This window comes from Athene cunicularia (assembly GCF_003259725.1).
Source record: "Athene cunicularia isolate RWA chromosome 2 unlocalized genomic scaffold, athCun1 chr2_part1, whole genome shotgun sequence".
NCBI classification, from domain to species: Eukaryota; Metazoa; Chordata; class Aves; order Strigiformes; family Strigidae; genus Athene; species Athene cunicularia.
This window is the reverse complement of record NW_020799095.1, coordinates 5194498-5206880: the sequence shown is the minus strand read 5'-3', so window position 1 is coordinate 5206880 and position 12383 is coordinate 5194498. Positions and strand designations below refer to the sequence as shown.

The window sequence follows — 12383 nt, the reverse complement described above, 5'->3', positions numbered from 1 at the left end:
GGGGGGGGGGCGCACGCTTGGTTTTTTAAACAGAAATTTAAGTCTTAGAGTAATTAAAATTATGTTCAGAATTTCAAACACAATATGATAAAATTAAATTGAAAGATTTTCCTTGCAGCATTAGCTGTCCCAGATGAAAAACATATCTGTTTAAAAGGCAAATGTATAAGAAGGAAATATAACAGATAGAATATAAACTCATAAGTTCCTAAAACACAAATCAAATCTTTAATATCAGCTACTGTCTGCCAGCTATTTTTATGTTTCTCTCAAGAGGGGGTGTTTATTTTCTGTCTATGGTGTTGCTGTAATATATACAAATAGAAAATTCAATTTTAATGCAAACTTTAAAGAAATTAACAGTTAAAAACATACGTTAAAACTATTAGAGCAGAATTTAGTGCAGCATTTCTGTAGTATAACTACGCCTGACCACTGCAAAAATAAGACCTGAGGCTTATTTTAAGGTTGAGTGTAGAAGTTGCCAACATTTAGGGAAAAACAGCAATACCATTATAAAATTTTGGAATTTATTACCTGTGTTGATTCCATATTTGCAACATAATCAAAAGTGAAGATCTTTGGTTCAGGCTTTGAATGCAGACGGATGGTATTTGATGAAAGAACAGATAAACACAAGCCTTGATCTCCATCGGTTAATGCAGTTCCCTCTGAAGGGGGACGTACCCTTACATAAACTTTGATAGCATCACCTTCAACACTAAATTAATATTTATGCATTAGATCACTTTGAAATAGATCAGCTGTTTGATAAAATTAAATCACGAGAAACAAATTAAGCATGTGAAGTCATACAAAGGTCTCTCCTGAAAATACACTACTACTAGTGTACACACCATCAATTCACTACAAGCCACAGATTTATGAAAGGTAACAATGTGGCAGATTTAAAAACAGAGAACATTAAGTTACTGGAATTTACTGCTGCTCACGCAGCTTTAGCTCTAAAAGAACACATTTCACAGTGAACTTGACATATATAAAACTAGTGTTATAATAAAGGTTTCAGTGGTTTCTAAGACTATGGGCTTCAAACATCCTTCTTACTATTGGAAGTTATAAAAGACTTTACATATGAAGCAGATGATGCTACATTCCAGCAAGAAAGTTACCAGCTTTTTTCTTTGCTGCTCACAAGGGAAAGTGCAATCAATTCTTGATCCGTAAATCCAATAAAGTATAGCAGCACCTACATCAAAGCTCCCTAACCTATTTCATCACATTTATCAGTGGATGCACCAGTAAATCTAGCTTGAATAAGTAACTGTACATCACTATTATATTAAAGCTTTGAGGAATTCTGACATAAATACCAATATACTGATATAATAGTAAAGAATTAAATTATTAAATGAAGTGGTAGCAAACTTGAATTTACTTTACTTCATTCTTTCCCAAAGGGAGGTTATAGGACAGAAGTGTTATAACTGTTACTGACTTTTATTTTTGGTAAACAAGTGGAAGGAACAGAATAGTTTTAGAAGTGGGGGAAGGACTTCATGTCTGAAATGTGAGGTTGGGGAGTGGCAGAGGAAAGGGCAAAAAAAGAACAGGAAGCAGCTGAGAAAGTAAAGATGTTATACTGGACTTAAGACACACCATGCTAACTTGCCAAATATGTTTTCATTAATAATATTACTCTGAGTTATGAGCTATTTGTATTTGGAGAAGGACTTTTTGTTTTAGGTTAGGACTTCCTCACAGAATTGAAATTTCTCATGGAATATCTCGAGTCCAGCTGAAGAGTTCGGGAACAAATGAGAATTTACTGCATGGCAGCATTCCAGGAAGAATCTAGCACCTCGGAACATCACTTTTATTAAGAGATTATTTTTTTTTAAAAACTTATAAGGAAGTTAGGAGAGAAAGGCAACAATCTTGTGCAGGAGAACATTGAAAGAAAAAACTTTAAATTATTTCTCAAAGTTATACTAGGTTTGTTTGCATTTTTTGTGCAAAGTGATTATTCATACATGGGAACTGGCTGATACTACTTTACCTGGGTGAGTTCAGAGCTAATGCGGAGTCACGTAAATCTCCTACAAAAGTGAAACACACACACACAAATTAAACAAGATAAAATTATTGCTCAAAAGCCCCCATTTAAATAGAAATTACTGTAAGCAGTATTGAGGGAGATAAACGGAGAGCTTTATAAATATCCGTTTCATGCATGAATCAGTACTGCACAAAAATATTTACTATCTACCTTCCTTCGTCAGAAAGTTGAAGTTTCTTGCAAAGGTAGAGAAATCTCTAGTCCTGCATTATGAGTGTGCAAATACTTGTAAATGTATGTGCAATGAGAATTCTCTTAATGCATGCAGGGTTTTGCAAGTGTTTTGGAGAACTAGGAACATAAACGTTAGTAGTATTATATACTGCCATTATATTTTTGAAATTGCTAACTCACTGCAGATAAAACAACAGTATAACATAGAATAGTTTTACTGACACGACTGCAAAAACTCCATTTCCCAAACCTGCAAAACTAAGGAGGTATATTACTTTCACTTTTATGAAGTAATATTGAGCACTCTGGAATGCATAAATCTCTCCTGTACACATGAGCATCCTTTTGCACAGCTTCACATTGCAAGAACATGGCACAAATTATCCCATAGGTAGATATAGTAGCTTATTATTTACTTAAGGGTGAATGTGACATGAAATTATTTCACATAGGTTAGTCAAAATACTAAGTAGCATAATAAAATTTTAAAAATAAATGACAATGAAAAAATATTTACCAAAATATTCCAATAATAAAGACCTTATAAAGTCTCTAAAAGTGCACAGGTTTTATTGTAAGAGGATCCCTTTAAAAGCAGATTTAATAGAGGTACCAACCTCATTAACATTCATACTACATAAATTCTGCTGCTGCTATACAAACCTTGCTTTGATTCACACAACATTTGAGAAACGTGATAGCTTCTAATTCAGTTATTCTTCAAATGCACAAGGTATCAAAACGAATTGGTACAAGAAAAGCAGTGCAATTTAAAAATGAAATAAGACTCACAGATATTTGCACAACCTGTACCTTGAGAAATGACCGACTCTAAACTAACCGTTCTTAGCTCCCATTTTAAAGAGCTGCCTTCCCTTGAACGTTTGTAAGAGACTATAGTTACAAACGTCACAGCTAATGAAAACTCTGTAGAATTAACACAAGCCGAATAAACGCGGGAGGGCTAAGAGCAAGCAGGTTTGTAAAGCCTTCCCACTTAGGAAGGCTGCTTACACGTATCAGCCACGAGAAGCCCCAGGGGATATCGGTGCCAGAAGCACTTCTGGAAGCGCTGGGGGTCACCCCCCCTCTCCGTAGCGTTGCTCCAACCCCATCGCCCTTCCCGGGGGCAGCGCGGCTGTCCTGCGGACACTCTGTATCGCACCCCTTGGGACTCGGCCTCTCTGTAGGGCAACGCAGCCCAGTCAACACAGCCACACCTTTCCCTGAGCCCGTTCGTTGTTACGCCTGGAGGTTGTTACGCCTGGAGGTTGTTGGCCCTACAGGACAAAACGCTCCCTCAGCCCGCAGCCGGCCTCCCTCACCGAGCCGCCCCAGTCCCCGCCCGCTCCCCACACAGAGGGGGAAGCACCCTCAGCCCCTTCGCAGTCAGAGAGCCACATAAACCGCTCCATGAGCCGCCCCATCGCTCCTCACCTCTCAGGCCGGGAGGCATTATGTTCAGCCGCCCTGCCAACCCCAGCACCTCTCCTCCACTGCCTCTCCAAAATGGCGGAACGTTTGAATTTAGCGCTGAGTCGCAAGCCACGTGACTCCGCCCCCTCTTCGAAGCCAGGGTGGGCGCGGCCATTTCGCTCTATATCCTCCTTCCCCGCTCTGGCCTCTCTCCTGCTATTGGCTGAAAGTGCCTTCTCCCCCTTCACGTGACAGAGAGTGACACTGCGGGAGGAGACGTGTTAGCTTTGTCCCACTAAGGCCGCCGTCCTCTCGCACCTACTCGGCGCGGAAGTGGGAGAGGAGGCGGCAGCGCGGCTCGGTCGCGGGCAGCGGCCATGAGCAAACGGAACCAGGTCTCCTACGTGCGGCCGGCCGAGCCCGCTTTTCTCAGCCGCTTCAAGCGGCAGGTCGGGTATCGGGAGGGGCCCACGGTGGAAACCAAGGTAACGGCCTGGCCCCACGCTCGGTAGCGCGGCCCTTCCCGCCCCGGACTGCCGCTGCCCGTGAGCTTGTGTCGGGGCTCTGATTCCCTTCCCGCCGCGCGGTCGGCCCCGCCCCGGGGGCGAGAAGGGGCAGCGCTCGCTTCATGGGGTCTCCCGTGCTACGTTTCCTCGCTTCGGGCTTAAAACGGAAGGCGGAGGAGAGGCCCCATAGGAGGCAGTGGGGGAGCAGCGCTTCGGGGCTTTGTCTCTGTAGGACACGGGGGAACAGTAGTTACCCGCTTAAAAATAACTGAACCTGACTTTGTAACTTGCTTTTGCTTCTGTGTTGGAGATGCAAACCAACAAATTGCAGCGCCTTTCCCCTTGCTGTTCCTAATAATGGCAGCTGTGATCATGGTGCCCTTTGCAGAGCTGTCAGTGCCCAAGTGGTCTGTGGGGGCAATGAGGGGAACAGCAATGATGTCCCAAGTTTTAACTGGCCTTATAAAGCACAGGCAGGAAACAAGAAAAGTTTTAAGAGCTGTATTATAGCTGTAAAGCTATATTGTAAAGCAGTTAACATTTTAACACAGGTCAGCAGATGCAAACTGCTGTGATGGCCAGGAAGGCAGGGTGATACAGGGAAATTATCACCTCCTGTGCAATTTACTTATAGCAATTTATAATCCTGCTTGCCTTGGCTGTTCTGTGGAAACTTACTAAGAACTACTGTGTTCGTCAAAAACAAGAGACATGTCCTTGGGAAGCAGATGTGTTGTAACAAGCTGAGTCTTTGCAGAGTACAAATAGCCATGTTTGGACAATAGAAACTAGTATGCTAAATGCTTTTATATAAGGTAGAGGGAGTAAACTGGCTGGGACCACTCTTGTTCAAGAAATTATTTAGGAGAATCTGCGCATGCTCCGAGGAAGGGGGGGAAAAGTTCAAGGTGAGGAAGAGTGTGAGCCTTCCTCCAGAAGACCCCCGAGGACGACCACTAGGAGGCAATGCACAGGCATAAAGATAACATAAACTGCTGATGCAAGCCTTTTGAACTAACTCGACCTTATTAATACATATGTATTGTGTGACTCTATGAATATGTATATTTGCACTCTGGTAATATGTGTTGTTAGTGTGCAAGCTTTGTGGAGAAATCCCCTTGCACCCCAGTGCCAGAATAAACATACGTGCTTTATAACTCTGAATTGGAGAGTCTGTTTCTGTGCATCAGGGGTACTGGCAGTAGGGTTTGAGCCAGCTTGTTAAAAGACAGCCTTTTCTGAGGGCACTGTGTTTTTCTGTTTTTAATATGCTTTTCCGTGTTTTCTGTGAACTAAGGTTTTACAGAATACTTAACCTCTCCAGACTGGTCAGTAAAGTAATAGTCACAGTGGTGTGTTAAAAGAAGAAATTTGTGGTAAGTTGGAATTTGACATAAAAGTATTCCTTTAGTAAATTTAGTATGAACTGTTTCACTTCCTGAGGAAAATTTGTATTTTGTCTATTTCTTTGTAAATTCAATCAATTATGGTAATACCATCTGTACATTTCCTTATAAAAGGAAGTTTTCAGTTCCTTTTCTATTGCCAAACTTTACGTTATTGCACTGAGGTTTCCGTGCCAGAAAGTTTATTTTTATAAAAATTTGTCCCAAATGATTCTTCTGTCTGTGACCACAAGTTTGAGAGAGTGGAAACAGGGACATGATCTTCCTTGTGTCCATAAGGTTCACAGGGATTTGGTTAGGCAGCTTTAATAACAAAGCTACCATGGACTCCCTCTTCTGTTGCACTTTGAGTACAGCAATGAAGATTCAAATTTGGACCCATGCATTTAAGATTTTCTCAGTGTTGCGTGGCAGACAATGCTTGTACAGTAAAGGTAATGAACAAAAGCAATTAATTTCTTACCCTTCGTACTGTTTTGGCCTCTAATTGAAAAAGTCCATACTGTTTTTATCTAGGGGATGCTGTGTCTCAGTGATAGAATTGGAGTGTCATTTGGATAACATGTGTTGGGAGGGCTGGGCACTGACAGCTGTGCAAAGTCTCTTTATTAACCTTACTGCAAAAGTGAAACCAAAGAGAACTACCCCCCCCTTAGAAGTTGTGATTTGGTGTGGTGATTAGAACTGCTTTTATTTTTCTCCTGTCTAGAGAGAGCAGCTTCCACTTGCAGATGGTGATAGTGAGAATGGCAGTGACAAAGAAGATGAGCAGCCTCAAGTAGTAACACTGAAAAAAGGGGACTTGACTGCCGAAGAAGCAATGAAAATCAAACAGCAAATCAAAGAGGCCTTAAAGTCAAATGAATCAGGTGAATTTCAAACTACTAATTTCTTCCTTTGTATAGCCAAAGAGAAATAACCCATACAAGGGAGCTTGATATTTGCTCAGTTTTTTACCATTTAACATTACCTTTGATAAGTTGTTTTGAATTTTTCATCTAAATAATTTGCTCTTGTGATTCCTAATCTGAAGTTGTTGAGTACATATGCGAGATTTTTGGCTTTTTGTAGTGTTGCAGTTCTGTGCTTCTTGATTGTGCATCATCCTACCTCCAAATACCACCTTAATTTTGGGGGGTTTTGGTTTTTTGTTATGGTGTGTCATTGTCCTGGTACACAGTCTTTTGACATCGCCTGTGATAATTTTTGAACTCATTAATTAGTTCAGCCAGATTTGATGGTGGACTGGATGTCTTAAAGGTAATTGTATAAGTTTATGAAATAAAGTGTCTGGGCAGAAGGAGGAAACTCATGTTAGTGCTTCAGTGGAAAGAATGGCAGGTGTCTAAGCTCGGTAATGTGTTCACTTAACTGACGGGCCGTGTTATTACTTGCTTAAAATCATCCCCAGTGTGTGTTGTGACTTGCAAATATATTATGCAAAACTAGATTGATTAGTTGAAAATAACAGATGATTCAATAGAGACAACAAACAGCCAGGTATAGAAAAAAATTGTTTCTTTGGTAAAAGGATTAGAAAGCTTTAAATTATTTAACAGACTTTTCAAGAATGGAAAGGTGGAAGTGGGAGAGGTTGCTGCAGTCAGACAATAAAGACATAAAAATACAGCTGATGAATACAGTTATGTTAAGAATTTCTGTCAGTATTCATCATTCAGATACGGCTTTGAGAGTCCAGAAACTTCCATCATCACACAAGGTGTAATGAAATGTAACTTTATTTTTTGCTGACAGAAGACTTGACAGATTAAAGGTAGCTATTACTGTTTCTAGTGGAAATGTCTTGACAAGTAATAATATAGAACTGGAACCTTAGAAATATAAAATAGAAAGGTTATTCATATAAGTTATGGACCTTTTACTTGGTTAGCCATTGTGGCTATTTAAAAAGACTTAGTTTAGAGCAGATTGAGAGGCTAGCACATGACATCCTTAGGTTTTGTCTTTTTCTGTCTTTTTTCATTTGGATTTAAAAATTCAGATTTGTGCTGTCCCTATATAGGAGTATGTGTTAAGATTTAAATGGTAGAAATGGTAGAAATGGAGAAGTCAAATAACAGTAGTGGGAGAAAATACATTGGGAATGTTAAATTTTTGAAAAGCAAATTGATGAAAAAATTTTAATTTTTATAACGTAGGTTAGCTTGAAACTAAATAAAACCGCATCTGATTTGTTTCTGCAGGTAGATAGGTATATCTTAGGTGCAACCAGATAGTGGATTGAGGGCTGTGTTTATATAATTTGAACTCCTCTGAGAAAATGTGTTCAACTTCGAGCTTACTGCTTGGTCTCGTTATTGAAGTGCAATGCATGTGCTTAGTGTTGCAGTTTGTGAAGTTACTGCATGATTTCTTTTCAAAAGTGGGATCACCCTCCTAGTATTGGGAGAAATTTCAACCTATTGGAAAGAAATGGCACGATTCTTTCTGAGCGTTGGTTTCCTTTTCATACAACCAACTTGAATTTTGAATGATCACAGTAGGAGGAAAAATGATTTTGTAAGGCTGGGCAAAAAGAAGTAGTTGTCCATGAGAATCTATTGAGGTGGAGTCCATGCTGTGAAAAAAGTCCAAAAGAGCTACCAAGCTGAATACACAGTATGAACTGGAAGTGTATTTGAATAGAGTAACTGAACTTTGGTGGAAAAAGACATTCCTAAGACATAATTGTATGTAGTGAGGGTGGTAGTATTGAGTCCCTGTAGGACTTTGACACCTCTGCTTATTACCCCTTCAGCCCTTCAGTAATAACTTGCATTTGGAGGAAAAAATCCACAGTAGTAGGTAGCAGGAGTGTTAAATCACTGTGCTCTGGGGACTGCTGCCCTCTGTTCTACATTATTGTCTCACTGTTTATTTATCTGCTTTTGCTGTTAATATGAGGTCTTGGCCTCCTTTTCCTTTTTTTGGCTTATGGGAATAAAATGGGTAAGCACTCCTCTGTTTCCCTGCTATAGAAGGGACTCTACGTGAAATTTTCAGTGAGGGTGTGGGTGACAGTACTACAGCATGCTGAAGGCTTTTTTTTGAGTCTTTGGCCATCTTTGCACTTTCAGTCTGACCTCTAGATTTAAATTCTGGTTTGTAGTCAGAGGCAGGTATTTAGACAGCTGGTTACTTACAGTTTAATAAAGAGAGTTTTGAATAATGTGTGAATTTCTTTTCTTTTTTTGGATAATTGTCAGTTCTGAAAATGGGAAGTATAAAGTTTGATGCCACACGATTTGATTATGTTTCTTGTAGCTTTGATTTTTATCCCAGAGTTGAAAGTGAATTTAACTTAATGGCCATTAGACCATAATATATAGTCTCAAACCAGATCATTAGTGAAATTACATGAAGCTGAAAAGGTAGCAGGGAAGAAAATTTCCCAACTGATAAATCTTCCCTTTCCCCATGCATCAGTGCTGAGGCACTTTGATAGATCATAGGTAAAGTGTTGCTAACAATCTGTTGTGAATAAAAACTGTTAGTTTTTCAGAACACAGAAAGTAAGTTTGGAGGTTCTGTCCTCTCCTCTTTTATATCTGTAGTGATTGTCTTCATTTGAAGGTCCTTGTCTTCAGGCTTTGGTTTGGGATATTATTCTAGGACTTTCCATATCTCATTTACATCCTTTCACCTTTATTTTCTTCTATAACCAGTTTGACACAACTACACTTTTTTTATTTCAGGCATCATCAGTTCCCATGACCGGCATTTTCTCTTACAGATGAGTAACACTTTTGCATTAATTTGGCAAAACCAGTTGATTAATGTCCTAGCTGCACTTAGTTGCCTCTTAAGGCACAACAAATTTAGTGAAGCATGTACATTAGATTTTGCAAGTATAGTCACAGGGAACTTTTTTATTTAGGACTGAACCTTTCCTATATGAGAAAATGCCCTTCCATATTGAAATATTTTACTTTATGAATGACTGAGTTAGAGGCTTTTTAAAAATAAGTTATTTGTTTATCAACAGTAATTTTGCTTAGTATTTTTATGCAGCATTTTACAAATTGTTACTGTTGGTTCAGAGACAGATTAAAATGGTCTTATGAGAAATTTGCACAAAAGAAAAGATGGCAATTACTGCAAGATACTTTATCCCAGCATTCATTATAGTCTATGGAATTGATTTTTCTACTCCTTTTCTAGTTCATCTGGCCTCTGGGACACTGATAGATGCAGATGACCAAATTTGGCAGAAGATGTCTTTACTCATTCAAAGTCTTTTTTAATACTATTCTTGTCTCATTCTGTATGCTGCGGTTGGGGGAGCACAAGAGAGAGGAGACAAGGAGAATACAGTCATGCTGTCATGGGTATCAGAGCTCTTTCCTTAGCTTAAGCAGCTGTTATATCAGATAAATATCAAGAGTTCATGCTGCTCTTCATCATATGAACAGCAGGAATCTAAATCAAAGCTAATTTTACAGTATTTAAGTAAGCAGAACTTTCCCAGATGTCCTCATGAGCAATTGAGACTGAATATCTGAACAAGACTGGCCTTTTTATCTTCATGATACCAGTTTGTGGAATTCCTGTAGTAAATGCTTCCAAAGGCATGCATAGGTGGCCAGAAAGCACTAGGAGGAGCATCTGAAATGGCTGACCTGAACTTCTAACCTTAGACCATTAAGAAATTTTGTTGTTACTGCCAGTTTAGTGGCATTTGTGTTTCCTGTTGTTGCCTTATTGACCCATGTGGACATGGGACTGCTGAAAAATGGTGCTGCTAACTATGCACATGACTACTAAATAAAAAAATACAGTAAACTGCAGAGCAGTGTTTCTTTTTCAGGTCCTCGTTTCTACTTCTCTTGTAATATATAACGTGCATTTAATAGAGAAGAAAAAAATTTCTGAATTTGTGGCTGCTTAAATTGATGTCAGTTGTGCAGTGAGTTTTCAGTTCAGTGTCTGATTGTGGCCCTCTTAGTCAAACAATGTAAAGGTTTGTGATTCAGGTAAAAGCAGCAGGGACTAAGAACAGTCAGAATTTGAACTGCTAGTGTATTTTTTTTACTCTCTTATTTGAAGTGTATTTTATTATTTCTCCTGTAATGCTTTTATGCTGGTTGTGTTTTACTTTGTGTGTTTCAGTGTGTTTATCAGAAATCCTGCTTTCCATAATTTGTTACACTGATACTGTCTTTTATCAGGGCTCTGTTTTAAAAACTACCAGCACTGAGCTTGATTCTTCAGTCTCCTCTTTGCATTGCTTAATACAGGTGTACTGGATCTGGCTGAACTGGAATTGGTTTTCCCCTATAGCAGCCCTCACGGTGCTGTGTTTTATGTCGGGAGCTGGCAGGGTGTTGATAGCACCCTGGTGTTGTGGCTACTGCTGAGCAGGGCTTACACAGCACCAAGGCTCTTTCTGATATTTCCCCCAGTGGGACGGGGTGGGCAAGATCTTGGGAGGGGACACAGCCAGGACAGCTGACCCAAACCGACCAAAGGGATATTCCAGACCATATGACGTCTGCTCAGTATAAAGCTGGGAGAAAGGAGGAAGGGGGTGGGGTCACCCTTGGTCCTCCGAGGAACCACTACACGTATTGGAGCCCTGCTTCCTGAGAAGGCCCGACATCGCCTGTCCATGGGAAGTAGAGACTAAATCTGTTTGCTTTTGCTTCCACGCGCAGACTTTTGCTTCGCCTTGTTTATATTAAAACTGCTTTTGTTTCACCCACAAGGGTTAGTTTATCTTCTTTCCCCTCTTTACCCTATTGAGAAAATAAGGGGAAAAGGACTGAGGACAGGGGCAGGGAAGAGATACAGAAAGCAAGCCAGGAGAACTGTCCATTCCAGTCATAGCCCCATGGTCCATTTACTTACTTTGGCTTCTCCTTTATTAGAAAGTTCCTGCAATTATTATTTTTCCATGGCCCATTGCCTAAGGCAGGTGATTGCTTAAGACAGTTTCACATTTCTTTCCTAAATGAACGAGTAATTGTTCTCTTTAGTCACAGGCTTCATGGGGAGTTGATGGCGTGTGTAATTTTCCTGGTGTGTCACATTAAGAACACTGAATTTTCACATGACTACTTGACTAAAATGCTTTTGTGCATCACTCACACCCTCTTAATAAATATATCCAATTAGTTATTGTTAGGTGAACTGGGAGTGAAATACAATGAATACCAAGGTCTCCTCCTGGTCAGAGCACTACAAATCACAGTCAGAATAAAGGAAAGAAACTGGGTTTCCGTATCCACCTTTCTTTCCCCTGCTGTGTTGCCCAAAGAACAACATACCTTCCATTGTATTATTTGAAGTAAACCCATTTAATGTATTTGCATTCCAGACATCTGTCATGAAGTTGTAGGGCAAGGAGCATGATTAAGCAAAAGTACTGCACCCAATATTTTGAGGTAACCCTCTTTTTAGTGGACTTCAGTCTCCCAAGCCTTTCGCTAGAAACAGTAATTTCTGTTTAAACAGAATTACTAACCAGATTCAAACAAGACCTCAATCTTATTTTGAACATGCCAAATCAGCTGCATATTAGAGAGGCCCTCTCTAATTTTAAGGCAAATCCAAATTCCCTCTGATCCTTGGCAAGCATTTATCTCTTGATAGCCATGTCTCCTAAACTGCCTCATAGCTAAAGTTAAGAGCTTTCAGGCTGTGCAAGAAAAACGTAAGCAAGTATATTTTTGTGCTGACAAACAGAACCAGAAAAATTTAAGTAAGCAGTCAATGGTTAATTCATTCTTTCAGATGTGTCTCAGCAAATCAGAGTATTTACTAAGTTGTTGAAATATGCTCAAATATTCCTTTAGTATA

The 12383-nt window shown here is 39.8% G+C and overlaps 2 protein-coding genes across 2 annotated transcripts in view; one reads left to right on the top strand and one right to left on the bottom strand.

Moving 5' to 3' along the window:
* The window catches only part of KIF15 (kinesin family member 15), a 39736-nt gene extending 35897 nt beyond the window's left edge, over positions 1–3839 (bottom strand). Inside the window, 3 exon segments of the mRNA XM_026841948.1 lie at positions 538–721; positions 2021–2060; positions 3692–3839. Of these exon segments, the coding sequence (XP_026697749.1) occupies positions 538–721; positions 2021–2060; positions 3692–3710 (243 nt within the window). The 5' untranslated portion in view covers positions 3711–3839.
* Positions 3840–3947: 108 nt separating this feature from the next.
* Positions 3948–12383, top strand: part of KIAA1143 (KIAA1143 ortholog) — a 13027-nt gene continuing 4591 nt past the window's right edge. Inside the window, exons 1-2 of the mRNA XM_026842913.1 lie at positions 3948–4155; positions 6295–6454. Of these exons, the coding sequence (XP_026698714.1) occupies positions 4048–4155; positions 6295–6454 (268 nt within the window). The 5' untranslated portion in view covers positions 3948–4047. The remainder of the gene's footprint in view (positions 4156–6294; positions 6455–12383) is intronic.